Source organism: Rhizomucor pusillus, assembly GCF_041956525.1.
Source record: "Rhizomucor pusillus strain CBS 183.67 unplaced genomic scaffold VTP01scaffold_9, whole genome shotgun sequence".
Taxonomy (NCBI): domain Eukaryota; kingdom Fungi; phylum Mucoromycota; class Mucoromycetes; order Mucorales; family Lichtheimiaceae; genus Rhizomucor; species Rhizomucor pusillus.
In genome coordinates, this window is record NW_027192151.1 from 530,854 (window position 1) to 552,683 (window position 21,830).

At 45.0% G+C, this 21,830-nt stretch overlaps 11 protein-coding genes across 11 annotated transcripts; 8 read left to right on the top strand and 3 right to left on the bottom strand.

Annotated features, from left to right (window-relative positions):
- Positions 1–46: 46 nt before the first annotated feature.
- On the top strand, positions 47–2,513 carry VTP01DRAFT_10704 (uncharacterized protein; the record flags this gene model as incomplete). Its single annotated transcript, XM_069379096.1, has 8 exons — positions 47–220; positions 312–444; positions 508–876; positions 938–1,020; positions 1,091–1,207; positions 1,265–1,864; positions 1,926–2,363; positions 2,427–2,513. 8 exons carry the CDS (start codon positions 47–49, stop codon positions 2,511–2,513), a joined length of 2,001 nt encoding a protein of 666 aa, XP_069239104.1.
- A 35-nt stretch (positions 2,514–2,548) lies between these two features.
- On the top strand, positions 2,549–5,607 carry VTP01DRAFT_10705 (uncharacterized protein; the record flags this gene model as incomplete). Its single annotated transcript, XM_069379097.1, has 5 exons — positions 2,549–2,754; positions 2,821–3,333; positions 3,395–4,475; positions 4,535–5,446; positions 5,518–5,607. The coding sequence occupies 5 exons, from the start codon at positions 2,549–2,551 to the stop codon at positions 5,605–5,607; spliced, it is 2,802 nt and encodes a 933-aa protein (XP_069239105.1).
- A 581-nt stretch (positions 5,608–6,188) lies between these two features.
- On the bottom strand, positions 6,189–7,351 carry VTP01DRAFT_10706 (uncharacterized protein; the record flags this gene model as incomplete). Its single annotated transcript, XM_069379098.1, has 2 exons — positions 6,189–6,906; positions 6,978–7,351. The coding sequence occupies 2 exons, from the start codon at positions 7,349–7,351 to the stop codon at positions 6,189–6,191; spliced, it is 1,092 nt and encodes a 363-aa protein (XP_069239106.1).
- A 595-nt stretch (positions 7,352–7,946) lies between these two features.
- VTP01DRAFT_10707 (uncharacterized protein) lies at positions 7,947–9,938 on the top strand (the record flags this gene model as incomplete). Its single annotated transcript, XM_069379099.1, has 9 exons — positions 7,947–8,046; positions 8,105–8,274; positions 8,336–8,512; positions 8,578–8,958; positions 9,029–9,271; positions 9,334–9,388; positions 9,449–9,560; positions 9,613–9,761; positions 9,832–9,938. The coding sequence occupies 9 exons, from the start codon at positions 7,947–7,949 to the stop codon at positions 9,936–9,938; spliced, it is 1,494 nt and encodes a 497-aa protein (XP_069239107.1).
- Positions 9,939–10,528: 590 nt separating this feature from the next.
- On the top strand, positions 10,529–11,000 carry VTP01DRAFT_10708 (uncharacterized protein; the record flags this gene model as incomplete). Its single annotated transcript, XM_069379100.1, has 2 exons — positions 10,529–10,870; positions 10,938–11,000. The coding sequence occupies 2 exons, from the start codon at positions 10,529–10,531 to the stop codon at positions 10,998–11,000; spliced, it is 405 nt and encodes a 134-aa protein (XP_069239108.1).
- A 289-nt stretch (positions 11,001–11,289) lies between these two features.
- Positions 11,290–11,571, bottom strand: VTP01DRAFT_10709 (uncharacterized protein; the record flags this gene model as incomplete). Its single annotated transcript, XM_069379101.1, has 1 exon — positions 11,290–11,571. The coding sequence occupies one exon, from the start codon at positions 11,569–11,571 to the stop codon at positions 11,290–11,292; it is 282 nt and encodes a 93-aa protein (XP_069239109.1).
- Positions 11,572–12,352: 781 nt separating this feature from the next.
- Positions 12,353–13,234, top strand: VTP01DRAFT_10710 (uncharacterized protein; the record flags this gene model as incomplete). Its single annotated transcript, XM_069379103.1, has 5 exons — positions 12,353–12,359; positions 12,433–12,483; positions 12,600–12,694; positions 12,831–12,846; positions 12,924–13,234. 5 exons carry the CDS (start codon positions 12,353–12,355, stop codon positions 13,232–13,234), a joined length of 480 nt encoding a protein of 159 aa, XP_069239110.1.
- A 616-nt stretch (positions 13,235–13,850) lies between these two features.
- Positions 13,851–14,113, top strand: VTP01DRAFT_10711 (uncharacterized protein; the record flags this gene model as incomplete). The annotated part of the gene is made up of 2 exons (XM_069379104.1): positions 13,851–13,966; positions 14,026–14,113. The coding sequence occupies 2 exons, from the start codon at positions 13,851–13,853 to the stop codon at positions 14,111–14,113; spliced, it is 204 nt and encodes a 67-aa protein (XP_069239111.1).
- Positions 14,114–14,963: 850 nt separating this feature from the next.
- On the top strand, positions 14,964–15,608 carry VTP01DRAFT_10712 (uncharacterized protein; the record flags this gene model as incomplete). The annotated part of the gene is made up of 3 exons (XM_069379105.1): positions 14,964–15,198; positions 15,267–15,469; positions 15,540–15,608. The coding sequence occupies 3 exons, from the start codon at positions 14,964–14,966 to the stop codon at positions 15,606–15,608; spliced, it is 507 nt and encodes a 168-aa protein (XP_069239112.1).
- Positions 15,609–15,888: 280 nt separating this feature from the next.
- On the bottom strand, positions 15,889–17,699 carry VTP01DRAFT_10713 (uncharacterized protein; the record flags this gene model as incomplete). The annotated part of the gene is made up of 6 exons (XM_069379106.1): positions 15,889–16,073; positions 16,139–16,638; positions 16,702–17,051; positions 17,126–17,285; positions 17,344–17,437; positions 17,495–17,699. The coding sequence occupies 6 exons, from the start codon at positions 17,697–17,699 to the stop codon at positions 15,889–15,891; spliced, it is 1,494 nt and encodes a 497-aa protein (XP_069239113.1).
- Positions 17,700–20,596: 2,897 nt separating this feature from the next.
- Positions 20,597–21,634, top strand: VTP01DRAFT_10714 (uncharacterized protein; the record flags this gene model as incomplete). Its single annotated transcript, XM_069379107.1, has 1 exon — positions 20,597–21,634. One exon carries the CDS (start codon positions 20,597–20,599, stop codon positions 21,632–21,634), a length of 1,038 nt encoding a protein of 345 aa, XP_069239114.1.
- Positions 21,635–21,830: the final 196 nt, after the last annotated feature.

The window sequence follows — 21,830 nt, forward strand, 5'->3', positions numbered from 1 at the left end:
GGACGGCCAAGAAAAAAAAAATAAAGTTTCTCTCTTTGGGTTCATCATGACGGACGTTGCATCGCCACAAGTCATGAAGGTCCTAGAGGTCTATACAAAGGGTACTCGGGCCTGGTTCGAAGATGACCAAGAAGCTTGGGTGTCAGCGTCTCTGGTCACCAAGGAGATCACCGACACTAATGTTAAGCTTGTGTTTCAAAACGATGAGGATGAAGAGAGGGTAAAAAACTGTCAGCAGCAGCAGACTCGGTCTGGATGGCCAAGAGTCACAAGAATAGTTTTTGCTCAATGGTCAATTCTCGTTTTGATAGCAACATGTTTTTGAAAGCAGCTTGAAGCTGCTCGAAAAGAACCAGGGAGCCACTCTGCCCCCCTTGAGAAACCCGCCAAAGATGGAGAATACCGATGATCTGACGAACCTCAGTCACTTGAACGAGCCGTCTGGTGTGTAATGTACCTATATATGAAAGGGGTAGTTCACAGCTCACGGCTGCGTGATGTATGTAGTTTTGAACACGATCCGCACTCGGTACATGCAGCGCAATATTTATACATATTCCGGTATCGTCTTGATCGCTACCAATCCTTTTGCACGTGTGCAATTGTACGAGCCAGATATTATCCAGCAATACTCTGGACGACGACGCGGTGAATTGGAGCCACACTTGTTTGCAATCGCCGAGGATGCTTATCGCTGTATGATCCGGGAGAAAAGGAACCAGACCATTGTGGTTTCCGGAGAAAGTGGTGCTGGCAAGACTGTCAGTGCGAAATATATTATGCGATACTTTGCAACTGCAGATGATAAGGAAACGGTTGGCAAACAAGCCCGAGACAGCGCACGGGGAATGACAGAAGTGGAAGAGCAGATTCTCGGTAAGGGAACAACGTGCGTGGCTCTCATCCGTCGATAAGTATACTTAGCCATGCATTTCAGCTACCAACCCGATCATGGAAGCATTTGGAAACGCAAAGACTACAAGAAACGACAACAGTTCTCGTTTCGGTAAATACATCGAGGTAACGATGAAAGACAAACTTGTCGCTTCTGTATTCTCACAGGTGTTGCCAAATCGATCCTGGTTTCTAGATCCAATTCGATAAGGGTTGCAACATCGTCGGTGCACGCACACGAACGTATCTGCTCGAGAGATCACGTTTGATTTTCCAACCCGAAACAGAACGCAACTACCACATTTTCTACCAGGTATGCGTGTTTTTAATAAAGTAACTTCTTTCAGTTCAAGCTCACATCAAACTTAAGCTCTGTGCAGGTGCACCGCTGACGGAACGCAAAGAGTTTGAACTCAAAGACTGGCAAAGTTTCCATTATTTGAACCAAAGTGGCACTGGTACCATACCTGGCGTGGACGATGCACAGGAGTTTGAGCTTACAAAGAATGCACTGTCTATGGTCGGTATTTCCTTGCAGACACAGTGGCAGATATTTAGACTGCTAGCAGCCTTGTTACATATCGGCAACATTGAAATTGGAGGACGGAATGATGCGACACTTTCTGACAGCGAACCATCCATGCTCATTGCGACGAAGTTGCTCGGGATTAAAACGTCTGAATTTCGTAAATGGATTATCAAGAAGCAGATCGTTACACGCAGCGACAAGATCATTTCCAACCTTAATCCTGCTATGGCAACTGTTGTCAGGGACTCGGTTGCAAAATATATTTATGCCAATCTGTTCGATTGGCTAGTACTAATGATCAACGAGAGTCTGTCCTGCGGAGATCCTGAGCGCATTTCGACTTTTATCGGCGTGCTGGATATTTATGGTTTTGAACACTTTAAAAAGAACTCTTTCGAACAGTTTTGTATTAACTATGCAAATGAAAAGCTTCAACAACAGGTAAAACAAAGGAGCGTGACAACATTTGCGCAAACGTAATGCGTGACTGACATTCTCCTAGTTTAATCAACACGTGTTCAAGTTGGAACAAGAAGAATACGTCAAAGAAGAGATCGACTGGAAGTTCATTGAATTTAGCGATAATCAGCGATGTATCGAAATGATTGAAGCCAGAATGGGTATTCTGTCGCTGCTAGACGAAGAGTCACGTTTGCCATCCGGTTCAGATCAAGGATTCTGCGACAAATTGATCGCCAACTTTTCGAACCCTACTTACAAGGATTACTTTAAGAAACCCAGATTCTCAAACAGCGCATTCACTGTCGTACATTATGCTCACGAAGTACAGTATGAGGCTGAAGGCTTCATTGACAAGAACAAGGATACGGTTCCAGACGAACATCTCACATTGCTGCAGAATGCGGATTCCGAATTCTTGGTCGAAATGCTGCAGACGGCTACGGCTGCTGCTGCCGCTGCCAGCGCTGAACATCGTCCAGTAAGTTGCAGACAGTGGAACAGCATATTCTTCGTGCTATCTGACGCCTATGCTTGATGATAGGCTGCTGGACCAAAGAAAATGAATGCTGCAAAGAAACCTACCTTGGGTTCTATTTTCAAGGCAAGTGGAATAGATCTTGATAATTAGCTTGTTGTATGTTCAGCAGCTAACATGGGTAATAGATGTCGCTCATCAATTTGATGGATACTATTGGGCAAACCAATGTCCATTACATCAGGTGTATCAAACCTAACGAGGCCAAGGTTGCCTGGGAGTTTGAGCCTAACATGGTTCTGGCGCAGCTTCGTGCATGTGGTGTCCTGGAGACCATCCGAATCAGCTGTGCAGGCTATCCATCCCGATGGACTTTTGAAGATTTTGCCGATAGGTACGGAGTACAATTAGTGCTAAAATCTGACAGTTAGTCTGACTCTACATTTTCCAATTTCGCTAGATACTATGCGCTTGTAAGTTCCGAGTACTGGGACCCTAACAAGAACCCTGATATCAAGCAGCTATGCAAAGTCATTCTTCACAAGTACATTACCGATGCAGACAAGTATCAGATTGGTCTTACCAAGATTTTCTTCCGTGCTGGTCAACTAGCATACATGGAAAAGCTTCGAGCCGACCGATGGAACGAATGCGTCGTATTACTGCAAAAGAATATGCGCCGATTCATTGTGCGTCTGCGATATGTCCGTATGAAAGACTTGGCTACTCGTTTGCAGCAAGTGGCGCGAAGGAAGGTCGCGATTCGAAAGATAGATCTTTTGAAGAAAGAACAAGCTGTACTAGCTATCCAAAAATATTGGAGAGGATATCTGGCAAGAAAGCGTATGGAAGAGCGTCGCATGTTTGCAGTTCGTTTACAAGCAGCTGCTCGTGGATTTTTGGCTCGCAAGTCATTTGGCCACTTTCGTGAAAACAACGCTGCTCTCCAGATACAGGCTCTAGTCCGCGGATGGTAAGCAACCAATTTAAGTTTTTTACATGTTGAGAGTTAAATATTAACAGCTCAATACCAGGGCTGCCCGGAAGCGATACCATGCCATCAGAAGCCACATTGTCCAAGTCCAGACTTGCGTTCGTAGACGTCAGGCACGCAAGAAACTTGCAGATTTGCGTGTAGAAGCAAGATCTGCCACCCACTTGAAAGAAGTCTCCTACAAATTGGAGAACAAGGTGGTTGAATTGACACAGAACTTGACTTTTGAACGCGAAGAAAAGAACAACTTAAGAACACAAGCTGCTCAGCTAGAGGCGCAGATCCAGTCATGGACGGAAAAATATGCCAAACTGGAAAAGAAAGCAGAGGATCTCCAGGTTGCGCTGAGCAAATCATGCGAAGTAGAAAGCGAGCTTGCGGCTTTGCGCGAAACCCACAAAGGATTACAGCAAGAATATCAAGAATCAAAGACCAAGATCGAAGAACAAGAGAAGGAAATCTCTCGATTAACGTCTGAGATAGCACAACTACGACAGAGACCGCCTCCGCTTACTGTGCCTACACCCAAGGCAGATGAGCCTGAGGTTGCAGAGCTTAAGAGCCAAATTGCAGCTCTCAAGGCACAACTAGCGCAGAGTCTTAAGAACCCACCAAAGAGACAGGCGTCGCTCAACGCTTACTCTCGCAACTTGTCGCCGATCCGCAACTCGCCAACTGGACGTCAGCGAGGCATCTCGCCTGATAGTATGGTCAGCCCTCGCGGACGGTCGCCAACCGGAGCCAACACGGCCTCTTACCGCCGCAACAGCATTGCCAAGTACTCGCAAGAAATCATCCACGCTGAGCCTGAGCAGATACGACCCATGTCTCTTGACCACGTTGACGTCATGCGCGATTTGGATGGAGTTACAAACCCTGAAGAGGCAATACATGCCATCCTGCACGACGAGCAGGTTCTCGAAGTCGAAATTTTGGAGGGTTTGATCCGATCATTGAAAATACCTCAACCAAACCCGCAGAATGTGCCCTCTCATCAAGAAGTGGTGTTCCCCGCGCATGTTATCGGTCTTGGAGTGACCCAGATGTGGCGGTTTGGTTACCTTGCTGAATCAGAACGATTATTATTTACAGTGATGGATACTATCCAGAAGCACTGTTTGGTAATTTAGTCGCTTAATATGAGATATGGTAAGAGAATTAATGTTTTTCCGTTTTGTAGAGTTTCTCTGGTGAAGATACCGTGAACCCCTGTGCATTCTGGCTGTCTAATACGCATGAACTCCTCTCTTTGGTGTGCTCCACCGAGCAGGAGTTGGAGCGTGAAATGCACTACAATTCTGTGAATGGACGCAGAGCGGTCGGATGGCACGATTTCGAAAAGCTGGTCGCTACCGTCAAATTTGAATTACAGTGCTTGGAAGATAATATCTACCACCATTGGTTGACTGAGCTCAAGCAAAAACTGAGCAAGATGACAGTGCCTGCTGTTATTGAGAGCCAGTCTCTACCTGGCTTTATTGCGAACGAGAACAACCGTTTCTTCAACAAGATCCTGCCTGGCTCCAATCAGCCTGCTTATTCCATGGATGATCTGTTGAACGTTTTGACACGCACATACCGCGCCCTGAAATGCTACAACGTGGAACAATTTATTATGGAGCAAGGTCTCACAGAAATTATGAAACTGATTGGTGTCACTGCATTCAATGATCTGATCATGCGCCGCGGCTTCAATTCTTGGAAACGAGCCATGCAGATCCAGTATAACATCACGCGGTTAGAAGAGTGGTGCAAAGGCCACGAAATGGCTGAGGCAACGCTTCAGTTAGAGCATCTGATGCAAGCAGCCAAGTTACTGCAGCTCAGAAAAGCAACCCTAGAAGATATCAAAATCATTTACGATGTGTGCTGGTCACTCACACCCACCCAGGTCCAGAAACTCATTCAGAACTACACCGTCGCGGATTACGAAGATCCTATCAGTAACGACATTTTGCGTGCGGTGGCATCGCGCGTCAGCAGCAGCGACAGCAACGATATCTTGCTTCTAGACAATGTAGCGCTGGATGACAGTCCTTACGAAGTACCCGAACCTAAGCACGTGGTGGCAAACACGTATCTGCCAGCTTATGTAAGTATTGTGATGGACAGTGTCTGCAATAAGCAAACGATCAGAACTGACCTCCACGATACAACTTCTAGTTGAATCTGAAACGCTTATCCAAACTGATGGGTCTGATTCAGCTGGTAAACAAGAACCGCCAGTTCCAGAGAAGACAAGATTCCCTGTAGCCCTGTTCATTCCACCTTCTCTTATTTGTTAGCTATAAATCTTTCTCGCTTATGTAAACAAGTCTGTACAAAGAGATATGTCTTATTATATTAAAGAAATTGACAGTGAATTAACAAGATAGCAATAGAACCAGAACGAACATTAGATGTATAGGAAAGAAACTTTCTACATAGTTATTATGAAGTACGCAAATGTTATTTATGCAAAACCGTTCCCAGAAATCACCGGAATCCATCTATGCACCTTTTGATGCACATACATCATCACGTGGCTCGCGCTGGTATCATTCGCTGGAGCTCGGCAGTTTGCCCTGAGTTAAACCTTCATTGTCAGGAATTCACGATTAAAAAGAATCGGGCGTCGGTTGAATAAACTAGGTTCGATGATGCAGCGAAACGAATGTAAAAAGATGCTGAAGAATGAAGCTTTATTAAGGTTTATGGCGAGTTTATTATACAAGGTGGAATTCACTAAGCAAAACTTGTAGGTTAAGCGGGACGCTGGCGAACAAGCACAGTAAGCGAGGCGAAAGCCCAGAAATCCGATAGAAATTTCTGTTTCCAAAAAGATGCGATCGACGTCAAACAATGCCTGAAGCCGGATGAGGCGGAGGGCACTGCGCTAGCATTTCCCTAGGAGAAGGGAGTGTGATAGCCGAGGGGTTTGGTGGTGGTGGTGGCGGCGTAACTGCGTCTGATCGTCGCTGGCTCAAAGCCTGTGTTGCCAGGAGATCCAGATTGTGGTTAGGATACTGGAAGCGGTGGATATTGTGATGGTGTCGAATGTCCTGCAGCGACGCCCATTTTCGCGGATGCAATATCTGGTCAGCCAGACCACCGCGGCACACAGGTGATGGAGGTGGCAAAGTCCGATGGTTACTGCTGTTTGTATTGTGGATAGGCATCGGTCGCTGCAGTTCCGCAACGGAACGACTGAGCCGAATGGATGCGGGTGGGGTTGTGTCCCGGGAAGAACAGGGTGAGCACGAGGATGAAGAGCAGGTGGATGAAGAGGAAGGGGAAGACGAGGAGTAAGAGTTGGTGTCAGTGGTTGGGGGTGCCTCTTTACGTCGCTTGCGGCCCAGCGTCACCTTGTCCTGCAAAGCTGCTCGATGCTGTCTCGACTGGATAATGGCTTGCTGTTGTCTTTGAGTTTTAAATGTGGCCAAGAGTGACGGATTTGGTCGGGCATAATCGCCAAACCAAGATGAGAATTGCTTCCATTTTTCGGATCTCTCTTCATTCACAATGTTGTGCCACAGCGGGTGATGCGTGAATCGCTCCATGAATTGCAGCAATCTGACTCGGTAAAAACTGTTAAGATTAAACTCTAAATAAATCTCTTTGTCCCTCCATAATGATGAATATACCGTTTCTCTTCATCATCCAGGTCCCGTTGAGCACCGAACGGCTTTGCAGGCACAAATTCTGGACACCTGTCGGCGTGGCGCACATCAACGGGTGTTTCCGAAGGTTGCCCTAAGGGACAAGCTACATCGATGCCGATAGCTCTGAGTAACGGTGTGGCAATTCCGGAGTGTATTTCGGACAAGGTAAGTTTGCAAAGTTCAGCTAGAGCAAGCACGTTCCTTGCTCTGGCAATGTGGATGGCACTGTTTGTCATTATATATGCCCGCTGTTGATGATCGCATATTACAAAGTGATCGGGATGCTGGCGGAAAGTCCGTTGCAGCAAGTCAACGGATTGGATCGAGGTCAGTAGATCCACATCGTCAAGGGCCATATAGCTTGTATTGTCTCCATGAAAATAAATACAGATCGTCCGCGACGATGCAAAGTGCCGTCCTAGTAGGTATGCTTGGAGTTTCATCGGTGGCAAAAAGAAGAAATGGGATCTAGAAAGGGGAAAAAGGAGAGAGAGAGGAAAAACACACAAAGAGCAAAGAAGAAAAAGAAAAAAAAAAGAGGGAAGAGGAAAAGTGAAAAGGGAGGGGATGCAATGTGGGGGAGTATTTTAAAACGTTTACTCTGCATGCCTGCCATCACACACACACACACACATATTTTCTTTGCACATTACCGATACACTTGGACCACTTTAGACTATCAAACTCATTTCCCTTTCCACTCCTTATCCCAGCCAAATGCTCCCTTTCCAACCCCCCCTGGCGCTGCAAAACCAAATGGACTATAGAAACCACATAAACCATCCACCCCCTTGATCGTTTCACTTGCCACTTCTTGTCTTTACACTGCTAACCGTCAATTTCTTTGTGAATGAACGTAAACCTGAAACGAAAGTCAAGCCACAAGGCCTTTCCTTTTACGGATCACCTTGATTGCGGGTTTTCTCCAGTTCTGCAGGAAAATAGCACCCAATGTCGTCTGACGAAGAGGATTTGGAACTGAATGAGGCCCCAACCCCTCAACTCTACGCCACTCAAGAAGAAGACGGTGCTGAAGAAAATGAAACAGAAGGTTTGAAGAAAGGACAACGTTGTACGCATGTAAAAGGCAAGCTGACGCGCTCTCATAGATGGGATCTCCGTACGGAATTCCCCTGAACCAGCGTCAACGCCAATCGTCCCTTCGGAAGAAGTATCCAGCCAGGAGGAAAAACCAGCAAATACACCGGAAAAACGATCCATTGACTTTCATGTACGGCCAGAGACGCTCACCTGTCGAACGTACGACTGTGTACCTCTGGTAATAGAATGCGTTGTTTATGCAAGACTGGAAATGCTTAGTAATGAATTAATTTGGTTAGGTTGCAGCCGTACATCCTTCACAGATATACAGTCTTGCCACGACGCGCTGTTTCAGATGGGTATTTACTGGTTCAGAAGACGGATATGTTCGAAAGTGGGATTTTTTTGCATCAATGAACGGAAAGACACCCTTGACGCAAGCACAGCGACATCACCACGTGGATTCCGTAACCATGGCAAGTTGTAGGAAGTGCTGTGCAAATGACAAGATGCAGACAGGCTAAGACAGTTTATTTCGTAGGCTGGTGTGATGCTATCGTGGTGGGAAAATGAGGAACCAGTTTCGAAACCAGACCAGGAGGGAACTGCATCGACGACATCGGGAGGAACAGGGACAGGAACAGGAGCACCTACAAGTTCGTTGGTAGCATCGACCAGCATCAGCAGCAACGGCAGCGAGGCAGGCAGCAAACTATCTCCGGTGTACAGCATGGACGTGCACTCGGACGCACTGTGGGCGTTGCTAGGCACCGAGAGCGGAGGAATCAATTTGGTCACGGTGCGTCACGACGAAGGCAAGTGCCATCATGTTCTGCGCTCTCACACCGCACCCGTATCTGTCCTGAAAATCACATCAGACCAGACCGGTGTAATAAGTGGATCATGGGACAAGACTGTTTTGGTAAATGGAACTAATGCAATGTGGAGTCGCTATGTATATACATGATGCTTATATACAGAGGTGGTCATAGGAATGGGATCTCAATACGGGCTCGGTAGTGCGGAAGTTTACAGGTCACACATCACAGATATCCTCGGCTTCGTTCCGGCCCTTACATGCACCAGACGAGCAACACATGTGGGACGAAAAGGACCCGAATATTTTCATGACGACGAGTTTTGATGGTCAGTGCATTCTGTGGGATCGCCGAGAACCCAGCAAGAACACGAGAAAAATAGGATTATCAGATCGGTCACCTCCGTGGTGCTTGTCGGTTAGTAGCCCCTAGCCCCTAGCTTTCTGTAATTTCGGATTCTAACATTGTGTCATCCAAAGGCCTGCTGGAGTACAGATGGAAGCAAAATATACATGGGCCGTCGCAACGGGCAAGGTAATAAAAAGATGCATTTTATTATATATTCCTAAGGTGTCTTATATGTGCATATTTCAGTGGATGAATGGGATTACAATTCTCAAAAGCTGATACGGTCGTTCAAAATGCCGGCCAACTCTGGACCCGTATCGAACGTTGCATGTATGCCCAGTGGAAAGCATGTCGTCTGGTGAGTAACAGTACTGTAAATGAAGAAAACGGTTGCTGACAAATTCCTGAAGCGCATCCAACGATAATGTGCGTCTTTGGAACACTACTATCGAGTCCTCTCTTACGCTATATCCCGAAGGAGAGACCAAACCACCTTCTTCTTCGGCCATACCTTTTACCATTCTCCCAGGTCATCACGGTGGCTCCATTTCTCACATTGGTAAGCTTTGAGCTCGAGGATATTTGCAAATTTGCAAAGCAAGGGCTTCTTTACTCACAGTGTGCCTTAGCTATCGATCCTACCTGCCGGTATATGATTACAACTTCCGGTAATCGAGGATGGGATGGCACTTCAACCAATGCTTGTTTATTTTACGATATCCATCCGATTGCATGATCAGCAGAGCAATTCGCAATTTCAATTGAAAATTGCAAACATCACTTTTTATACTGTGCATAATATTTTATGCTTCCTATCGATACATTTTGATACCCTTTGTTCAACAATTCTTCTCCGTTATCGAGATCCTGCGACCCTTACCCTTTTTGTGACTTCCTTAACTATATGGCAAGAGCTATTGCTAATATGCATCGTGGGTGTGCGTGTATTAAGAAGCTTCTTTAACAGTAATGTTTTCAACTGCACTCCTCCGGGGCAAAGCTGTAACGTTGTATAATGTTGCGTGTTCGATGTGAAAAGTATGTTAACTTTCTCCAATCCAAACGGATATGACCAAAGTTCGCTAACAAGTTTCGAAAAGAATCGTATGCCTTTTGATGTACGGGCAGGGACGGGGCAAGTACCGGCAACAAGTTTGCGAATAGAATGGGAGCATATAAAATCTGGAAAGGAAAAAGAAGCTGCACATGACAAAGTTCAAAGTTGATTGCAAAATCACCTGGTCACCGGGACATCAAAGGCGCATATAGACGCAAGGCATCAATGGACTTGTTTTCTTTCCATCCTTTTTTTTCTCCCCTGTTACCATGGACGCAAGACGCAATAATCATAACAACAGTTTTGTACATTTCGAAATCACGCCTAGGACATACTATGAGCATTACAGCGAGGCAGCGCCAAGCTACGATCTATATCCAGCCCTGTCTCGTCGGCTGGGAAACGGCTACGTTCACAGACCATCGCTCAAAAGGCATGACCGGTTAAAGCAACTTGACTTTGCAGCCATGAACCTACGCACTTTCCACCGACCACATCCCATGCTAGATCACTTTGCACAGCTGCCCGAGGAAGCGCCAAATCCGAACGAGCACCGCGACCAAGTGGACAGCGTACCTCCATGGGATTTATATCCCTTACTTCTCCGCAACGTAAGCATAACGTATATATTTGTCAACGGGATCTGCAGAAGCGGCTGAAGCTGGCTGAAATTTTTAGGTTCAAAACTTTGGAACTGATCAAATGAGGCAACGACTCCATCGAGCTATGACTATTATGTGAAAAGTGCAGAAAAAAATAAGAGTGGAAAAGGAAAGGATAAGAAGAAGAAAGAAAAAAAGATATGAAGGGAATAGACTGGGAGGGAAAATGTATTGAATCTATGTACAAAAAAACCACAAGCCAAGTGGGAAATCCAACATTCACACATGCAGACAAGGCACACGCACGCACCCGCAGATAACTTACAATACAAACAGGCAGAAGACATACATGCAAAGGACAACTACCTACACACAAATATATCGAAAACTTGGCGTATGACAATAAAGAAATTATCGTCTCTGGTCGTTTATCGAGTGAGTCCCAGCGTGTACGTCTCGGATGTCTTGTACTGGCTCGGAGGGCCCGACTTTTTAAACATGCCCGTTAGTGACCGTCGCAGAGAGGAGGAGACTGCAGAGACGACGTGTTCGTTTTGGTCCATAGGATCGACGTAAACGCCGTCCTTGTAGGCAGACTCGTAGTACTGGCGATCGTGCGAGGCAAAGTGAGACTGATCGACCCTTCGCTTAGTGTACTTGTTGACTTTGTGGAGGTCGAGCTCGGAGCGAAGCTTCTCAAAGAGACCCATGAAGGTGGTGAAAAGGTGGAAAGGCAGAAAGGTTTACAAATAAGAAGAAGAAAGGAAAACAAGAAACGTCATGATGCTGCTGCAGCTGGCTGCTTGCCGTTTTTTTTCTACTATCGTCGGCAGAAATGATCTTCCGCTCCCACTTGCAGGGTCACGGTGTAACGGGAAAATGTTCAGTACGGAACAATCTGATAATAAAGAAAGAGATGGAAACGCCCAGGAGAATAATCACTATTTATACATCTTTGCATGCAATTGGAGACGTTATCAAGATCCTCCTAGTCCAGGAGGATACACATGCCCGATAGTTGCAACATGGCATCTATCGATCGTGCAATGTATGGAAAGATCTTCACAGCGAATGTCACCCCGAAACTTTGTACCGCACAGCCAAGAAAACAAAGAAAGCGGCAATGGATGCCGGTAATACAACATGATTGGCCAAGCCAGCCGGCTTCTTGAACCAACCTTAGGTAACCAAAGGTAGCGTCACCTGCACAATGCTGGGCCCACAAGAAATATTTTTGGGCCAACACTATGAAAATGGGCCATCTTTTTAAATTTGAGTCAAGGCGCTGAAAATGAGCAAGAGCTGTGGAATTGCAAACACAAAGGAGAAACCACGTTGACTATACATATGTCGAATATTCATTGTCAGGAACTCGGTACCAGGGATATAAAAGCAGTATCGTTATCTCATTGTCCTGCTCCCTTTTCTTGCTTCATACTGATTTTATGTACCTTGTTACATGGAAGAAACTCTCCAGCATATAGTTTCGATATGAAAGGTGAACGCATAAATTAAACGCCTTTACCTCGACCTTGAGTTGAACTCATGGTTTGTTGACCTATATCTTATAGTAATGGCAAGGAGCTCTGGCATCGTGAAGGGCACATTACAGTACTGTACACGTAATAAAGGCTGTCAAAGATACCAGTCGAAACTGTAGATGAAATGCGTCGGATCCAAGAGGTAACAGGATTAATTACGGTACCCATCGAACTATATTTAATGCTTGATTCCGTAGACGGTGAAAGGATGTGGCACAAAGAAGCCTACAAAGCTGTCAATACAAACACAGACAATGAAAAGTATGTAAAGTGGTATGCAGTATGCCCGTATGTAAGTACATATTTTGCACGTACTTGTATCCTACTTCTAAATCTCTATATAACGTATAATTGATAATGAAGACCTCGATAGAGCAGGACTACGAGGATGATGGAGATACGTTTAGTATCATTGGATGTCATGATAGCTAAATAGTTCTCAAGGTGGGTTGGATTGGAATTATGCTGAGCAATCTTGAGAATAATAGCAGCTAAAGGAAAGGAGTGTTATTGTCTCTCAGGAAAGAAGATACGATATTCAAAGCCAACCTGCAACATACCCCATTCTTCCTTTATTTCTGCATCATACAAGCAACAAGCCTTCTTCGACATTGATACAATCGATGACTACTCATGGTCCTCGACCTGGCTGCCGAACATTCCGGTCCCCTTGAAACGGTGTTTGCGTATCCGTACTTTTGTATCTCGTGACCGTGCGGAACAACGTTCGGGGGACCTTATTCATCAACCACGCTCTTCCCGAAGACCACTAGCTTGCAATAGTGACAAGATGTATTGTGATATCCGATGCGTTTTCACCGTGTTCAAGTAGTGCATGATTAAATTGGCAAGGGTACTTTGGACTCCTTGCATGGGTGGTGAGCACAGACATGGCTGGGCGCACCTTGGCTCTCCATTCCTGGGAGAGGTTGCCATGACAAAGAATAAAGAGATAACATCTAAAATATAGGGCGTCACTTTGTAATTAGACGCAAAGTCAGATGGGCTGATAGAGAATATGGCTTTTCCTTAACAATGTCACTATCGTGGCGCTTGTTCGAAGTATTTCCCGCTGCGCCCTGTAGTTTGCACAAAAAAGCTTATTTTTTCCCCGGTCCATAGAAACCGAGTTGACCCAGGAACACGCGAGAAGGAGTAAAAGGAGCAGAATTTACATGTCAGCAAATTGAGAGTTCTTTGCCTGCAATTAGTAGCAGAATGTTAATGGGAGGATTGCTAATGTCGCGAACGAGAAAGATGATGAGGACAGCTGATGTAGTGTACGACTCTGGGAACTTGGAACACACGCCGTCGCCGCCTCCCACTCCTCAGCGGTGCTTGGATTGCACGTGGCGTGGATATTGAGGCGCTCCCCAAGGAGCCGCTTCACCTCTTTTTCTTCCTCCTACCTTTTTCTCGCTCCACCTCCGTCCACACGCTCGTTATTCATGTCCTATCAATACCCTCCTCAACCGCAAGGTCAATACTACAGCCCTCCTCCTCCCGGCGGTGGATATGGTGGTGGCTACGCTCCTCCCCCGCAAGGTGGATACTATCAGCCTGCGTATGTTGCTGTGAAAACTTACAAATAACGACCAATTGACTGATTATACCTGTTACCAGTCCTCCTCCACAGACTGTCATTGTTCAACAACAACCTCAGCAATCCGCTGCTGATGACTGCTGTTGCGGATGGTATGCTATCGCGTAATCCTGTGTTTGCAAACATACACTAATTCTTCCTTGTTACATTCCCGTATAGCTTGGCCGCACTTTGTATTTGCTGTACTTTGGATGCTCTGTGTTAGCATGCGACCGAATTTACCTGTTATCCGGATAATCTCCCCTGTATCAGCACTACATCTAATAAACTTTTTTTCCCTTGTCCTCCCACCAGCTCACCTTGGCTGCCAAGCAAAAAGCATTCTCCGCTGCTACTCTGGCACTACGCACCGTTCCAAGCGGCATAGTGGCATGTCTTTCGAAAATTCAAATTCACCTTGTAGAACAATTCTGTTTTCTGTATCAGAATAATGTCTATGTTGCCGGCACGACAATTCTTATACGGCAAAGTTCCCACTTTATCCAAATTCAAAGACTGAAAGCACCTACTACGAAATCGGCCAACGTCTTGGAACTAGGAGCATGTAATATAGTACAATATTGGCCGGTTTGTCACTATATATACCATTTTATTATCCAAAAGCAATGCGAGGTGTCTAGGTTCGTCTGACAATGTCCCAATGTTTGTTAATTGAATCGAGCCCTGGCATGTATGTTGGGATGCAGGAGGAGGAGCAACAACTTGGTGAGCCGGTCAATTATGTCAATCGTTGGAAATATAGATGGAGTTATCGATCATCAAATGATCGCTTTCCATTTCTACTATCCAAGGGATCGAGTTACTGGATAATGCATAATCTTGGTAGCCTTGATAATCCCAGCCAGTACTTCGGAAGTTTCTAGCTGACTATGGCAGACGTGCATTTTTGAGGAACCCCCAACTAGATTCTCTGCTCCAGCAATAGTTAGCATTTCCTCTACGACGACACTTTCTAAGCATGGAGATCGCATCGTTGCGAGAACGGAATGTCGAAATTCCAGCTGAGCGATCGCAGCAAAGACCAAGCAATCATGAAGCAATGCTTTCACAATCACCAAACTTTGTTCGGCAGGCATTTGATCGCATTAGCTTCTTGACGTATTTCAAAGTCACCTTCGCCGTAGCCACGGTAGTCTCTGTGCTTTGTATTATCATATATGACTACCGATTGAAGATGCAGGAGCATTCGGCAGGTAAAGACAAAAGAATGTGGGAAGATGCAGTCTGAAATTGATATATCATCTGTAAAACCCGGTGACAGCAATACTGGAAGAAATCGAACAATGTGCAAGAAACTATATAATCAATCAATGTGATCCAGAAACGCGTGTTCCTTGGCTGGAGACCCTATGCAATACATGGCAGGCATGCATGAAAAAGGACCCATTCAAAGGAAAGTTGTCTGCAGAGATTATCGCAGAAATCATTACAAGTTTCCTGGAAGGTTTATCTTACAAAGCCATGGTAAGAAACGAAATAGATGAATGCAACCACCAAAAACTGTTTTCGATGTTTACTGATTCATTCCTCTTAGTTCTGTTTTATGGTCTTTGTTGTTATATTTATTTGTATACCAGTGCCTATATCACGCTCAAGACATTAATAACCTCTCTACAAGTTACTCAGTAGTAATGCTTCCTTACTCCCACACTCATGATATTTATCTATTCCTGAATGATTCCACCGGGGATAAGTTTCAGGTGGACTTGTAAATACACTTTTCTGATTGCATGTTCTCTTCTTCAATATATGTCATACGTTTATGTACGAATTCTTTTTAGATACAAGAAGGTCACAGAATGTGGTCGGCCTAGTCTGCGTTGGGTGTGGGGTATTTCAACAGGATAGCGGATATGTATACATATACGCCGAAAGATTACAATTTATACTTTCTGCTGCGCTTGGGAATGATCCTTTTGAACAGCCGCTTCTGCATTGACCTCGACGACACCATCTTGTGCCTTGGGCGACTGGGGTACCATGATATTCTTCTTGAGCATCCACCAGATGAGTATGCACAAAACCGCGGCTGCGTAGTTCATGGCCATGCTGGTAACTTTTCCCTGGACTAAGTATCATTTCAAACGCAAATTAGCATGATGGAACTATGTAAAGAGAAACAGGGTCACTTACAGAATGCAGGCGAGTCCGAAACTATCCATGCCTTTACGTTAATAAAATTAGGTGCGAGGTTACCGACGGCGTTTGTGAAAGCAACGGCTATGGAACGAGCGTTGTGGTCGGCCTGGAAAATCTCATTAACCCATGCAAGAAGCAATGCTGTCATGGTAATATTGGCAGAGATAGCATAGACTCCAACGAACAAGAGTGCAGGTGGGTTGTTTCCTCGATTGACAACTGCGAGCACCAAGTACCAAGTGGCTGTCCAGACGTTAGTAAGAGCCAGATGCCACGCGCGATCCCGGAATGTATCCGAGCTGTAACCAATTGCAAGTGCGCAGATTGCAGAGAAGATATATGCCGGTGTATTCATGTAATTGGCAAAAGATGCACTGTAGCCCATATCTCGGAGAATGATCGCAAAGTTGAGCGACATGTTGTTGCCGATATACACGCATGCAAAGGTAATAATAAGAAGCCATGAGTATGGAGTTGCAAGCACATTCGAGATCCTATTTTCGAAATTTAGGTTAATAGCTGCGTGAAATTCTGAGAACAAAGCATAAATCACCCACGTTCGCCATGTGTACTTGGTAGAGTGAATTTTGCGTCCTTGACTCTCCATCCTTCGGATAGCCAGCTCGCGCTCTTCTGGGGTAAGCCAAGTGGTATTTGTAGGAAAGTTTGGCAGCAGTAGATAGCCAAAAATTCCTACAAGCACACCAATCAAGCCTTCAATAATGAAAAGCCATTTCCATCCTCGCATTCCTAAAGCGCCGTCCATGCTCTGCGCGATACCGCCGGCAATCAATCCACCAAACGCGCCGGATATCTGGTTGCCGGCAGCGAAAGCCATTGTTCGGACACCAAGTTCGCTCATTGTATACCAGCTACCGAGCAAAAACATCATTCCTGGATAAAACGCCTAAACGATGTAGCAATTCATTGTAGATATTAGCAAACAATGGTATATTTTTACGCCACTGTACTGTTACTTACAGCTTCCGCGAACCCCAAAGTGAAGCGCAGCCCCCAGAGTCCCTCGTGATTGTGGATAAGAGACATGAAGCAGACGACAGCGCCCCAGAGAATGACTATAGAAGGGAGCAAAAGCCGAGGTTGCACCTTGGTAATGATAATATTGCCAGGAATTTGCAGACTACGCATCAAAATATAAATACGCTGCGCAAGCATTGTTTTGCAGAAATGTAACTTACATGATATATCCAATGAAAAAGAAAGTAACGGCCCAATTGTATGCATCCGAGTTGAGATCCAAGTCTTCTTCCATACCGTTGGTGAATGCGTTTTCTGTGGTAGCATATCAGCCGTAAGTAAAGGAAAGTTTATAAGCGTCAGTAAACTTACGCATATTATTTCTGTCCAGCAGATTCGCAAAGTATGCAAGAAAAGACCAAATCAGCATACGCGCGTCCAGCTTCCGCAAGAGCTTCTTGTTCAGACGAGCAGTTTCTGGGTCAGAAAGGTCGACAGGTGCAATAAACTCTTCGCCGACATCTTCAACTGCATGAATTGATTTTGTCGAGCCTTGTCTGCTATTGTTTGGACTCATGGCTTTTGAGACAGATGAAAATGTAGAGTGGTAGACGAAGTAAGCAAACGGCTAGTAGGGCAAAGATTGCGCTGGATTCATGGGAACGGTCTATCTCTATCCTTTTATACCGGTTTCCTACCCCCAATCGTCGTTTCTTTATTGATCAGTACTATTCCCACAAAGTTTATGTTAAAACATCTTTTATAAATTCGACGTTCAACGTAACGATCAGCCGTTCCTTCTTTTCTCTCATTGCGCTTTTCTCAAGATTCAGGGATAGTTAACGCCGTCTGCATCGGATATCTAAAGACGCTTATTTTATCTCGCCTCCCTATGAATACACACATCCCTGTGACTAATCTGTCATTTTGTCAAATTTTCTAAATACTGTATCGTGTTATCGCACGCGCGTAATCTGGTCTAAACCCCCTTTTGGGCAGATAACAGTATGAAATGTCAATGATCCGTGTGCATTTTCACACGAGCGGAACATAGCGAAGAATTCATGCTGAAAAGGCAAGCACGTACCCACGGACCTGGTTTCCGTCCAATCGCTGAAATATCTTGCCGTAGATCAAGGTTTCAAGTCTACCCGACATGCCCTATGGCTACCTGTACCAGTACTCAGATATCATCCATTTCTTACCTAGTCGGGTGGCACCGAGCATTGCTCACATGAAGACTTGCAGTCACTCTTCCCCACATTCTACCGCGAGAAAGACAAAATCCGGGGTAACCACGTAAGTTTGTGGTACACATTCAGTCGTAAGATTTGGTTGGTGGCATTGTAAGATTCGTCATCGATCTGTCGGTTTTGCGCTAGTCTTATAACGATATTGTACGATCGGGTTCACACACTGCTAGATACTCGATAAACGCATTTCTTTCTACAAATGCATAGGCACGCGATGGTTTCTAAGCTCAAATTGTGAAACAATATCCATGTCCACTAAGAGAAGTAGCATTTCAAAGTACTGCAAAGTGAGGGAACTGCAAAATTTGAAGCTTTGAGACGTTCTAAACAGAAACGTACGCACGCCCATGTTTCCAGGGTGATGGTGCTATGTATCTTGTTGCGGTTACTCAGATAATTCGATAGAAACCGAAGAGATATCATCACTATGCAGCTCCGGACCAGCTATTGTTTTCCCTCTGGACCAAAATGTATACATTAACGTACATGCTTCGATTCAAATAGTTTGATTAGGAAGATATCATAGATACGCCGGTTCTTGTACATTGTATACTTTGTTTCGCACTTTGATACAAGTCTTCGCGGCATGAGCTTCTTTGTGAAGCATTGGGATACCATGCATGACGAGAATATATTCAAGATTTCGTAGTATTGAGCATTCTAGAGAGCCTTGGAGAATGGTTGCCGCGCGCAGCAAATTATAGTGCGTCCAAGACAGGTCGGCAAGGCAATAATCGCCTCGTTACATCGATTACACATTATTATGTAATTGTTTTTCTCAAACTACGCATCCCAAGTGGAAGCAAATTTCTTTGATTATGTGCGTGACAAGCACCACTATCCAACAATAATTTATATTAAATATAATGAATGTAATATGATGAGATGTTTCTTTAAGTTGCACGACTAGAGGCACACGCTTTCTTCATCCACTCTTGTCCAGCCAATTGCCAGAGTTCTACGAAAAGGCCCAAGGAGAATCTAGCAAAAGAGCAGAAGCTGCAAGATATGCTGGTATGACCAGCCGGTAAATTATCAGACGGAAAAAGTAGCAAAAAAGGGAAAGGCTTGAAGTAGTTGGTAAATATACTCTAGTATTCATTTGATAAGAATGGGACGAATTAACACTGCGTGTTTTCGCAAGTCTGTAAGAGATGCGGATGTACAGGACACAAAGATGCCCTGAGCAAAGGTTGTCCCTGTAAGGAACGATTATTTACGAGGGAAAAGACAATTGCTGTAACACTTAAATTGCCTTGTATAAATAGTAAGAAAAGCGAAAACTGATATTGAGAAGAGGGAAAAGCGAGAAGCTCGGAAACGAAAATGAACGAGTCAAAGAACAACAATTGTGAAACCGTGCAATGCTTGCGTGGAGGCTGGCGTGTATGATGCGTCAAGAAATCCACATGGAAGCAGACGTTCTGGAGGCTGTCCATTTCACGCCCAAAATATCGATGAATACCTGAAGACTTTCTTGGGTGGTCCGTTTGATCGATACTGTATAAAAAACGGTATTGATAGCGTTTTAATGCAAGATCCAAGAAATTTCATCTTTTTGAATACAAAAACACATCTCACAGACTCGCTGCCTCTATTTCGTGATGCTACTCTAACCCATTTTAATAACAATTCTACACCATCACTAACCAAGAGAAGCTACAATGCTTAAGAATAGAGGCACTGTTGCTATAGTAGCAAGAAGCTCCTGCAAAAGTTTATTCAGAGCTTCTAAATTTTCGTTCAACGTTATGTCACATTGATATAAACTTACAATAGAAGATTAGCGGTACAGATCATAAAGATCAAAAGGGTCTTCTCTAATCAATCATTCAACCCGAGAGAGCATCATTACTAGGAGACAACTATGTATATGATCTAGGATAAAATTCTTTGTATGATGTTTAATTATCCAGGCATGGACTATATATCGTATTGGGCAATGGCATACGCTGGAAAGAAGATTTCTTGTTTGGGGGATTTATGTGACGAATGAAGCACGCATGGCGGGCAATCGAGGATAGGCAGAGCAAAGGAAAATTTGCAATATCCATTCCTCTTTGCTGTCGTCCAAAATAGAATGAAGTAGTGTCCATTAATCTTTTCCGTCTTCAGGCGGGAATTTGATTTACCCCGCGTTTTTCGTCGGTCGTGGGAATTCAGGGTCCCAGATTCTGTCCGGACCCTGAACTGTTGCTGAACTTTCTCTTAACAACAGACCATGTCGCTGAAGTGGGGAATCATTGGCACCGGCAACATTGCACATACCTTCGCAATCGGCCTGCAAGCCTCAAAAACCGGAAAGCTTGTTGCTGTCGGTAGCCGTGCCAAGGAAAGCGCAGAAAAGTTTGGCAAGGAATTCGGTCTCGCGGCCGAGCAATGCTACGCGACTTACGATGACCTGCTCAAGGACAGCAACGTGGATATTGTATATATATCAACCCCGCATCCTCAACATTACGACGTTGCTATCCAAGCGGCAAATGCTGGCAAAAACATTTTGGTGGAGAAACCATTTGGAGTCAACGAGCGCGAAGTTGTGAGTGTCATCGAAGCGGCCAAAAAGAACAATGTGTTCTTGATGGAGGCTTTCATGTATCGCTGCCACCCGCAGACGGTCAAGCTTGCAGAAATGATCAAGGATGGTGTGATCGGTCAAGTTAAGATTATCAGAGGAAACATGTCATTTAACGGTTTCGACCTTGGACCCAACTCTCGCCTGTGGAGAAACGAACTCGCAGGAGGAGCAATGCTGGATATCGGTGTGTATCCCATGTCATTCTCAAGATTGGTTGCTGGTGCGGCGCAAGGGAAGGCGTTTGTAGAACCCAAGCAGATCAAGGGTGTTGGCCACGTTCAACCAGACACAAAGGTTGACGAATATGCAATCGCTTCGCTCGAATTCGAAAACGGTATAGTAGCACAACTATTCACAGGCATCTTTGCAGACAGCGAATGGGCTGTGCAAGTCATTGGCAGCAAGGGACACATCCGCGTGCCTAACCTCTGGCGTCCTGATCTCACAGCCATGGGTCCCATCCAGATTGAAGTGACAGAATTTGGCAAGGAAACGCAGATCATTCCTGTGCCGTTGGAGCAGACGAACCTTTTCGCTATTGAAGCAGACGCTGTTGCAGAGGATTTGCTGGCTGGTCGTAAAGAATGCCGATATATGACTTGGGATGATAGTCTCGGTCAAGTACGTGCTATGGATGAATGGCGCAGGCAGATTGGCCTCTCGTTTCCTGCAGATCAATAAATAGATCTGATGTAATTAAATATATCATCTGGCATAATCTGAACTGCTTGACTAGCATAACCATCTGCAGTGATTTCCTTGATTAGATAATATCCTAAGCATTGTTGATTGGATGGCAACGGGGAAATCTGCGCCATTTGCTGACGGAAAAGCGCTTATCGTTGCTGGGTTACATGTGTAATGAATTACATTACCC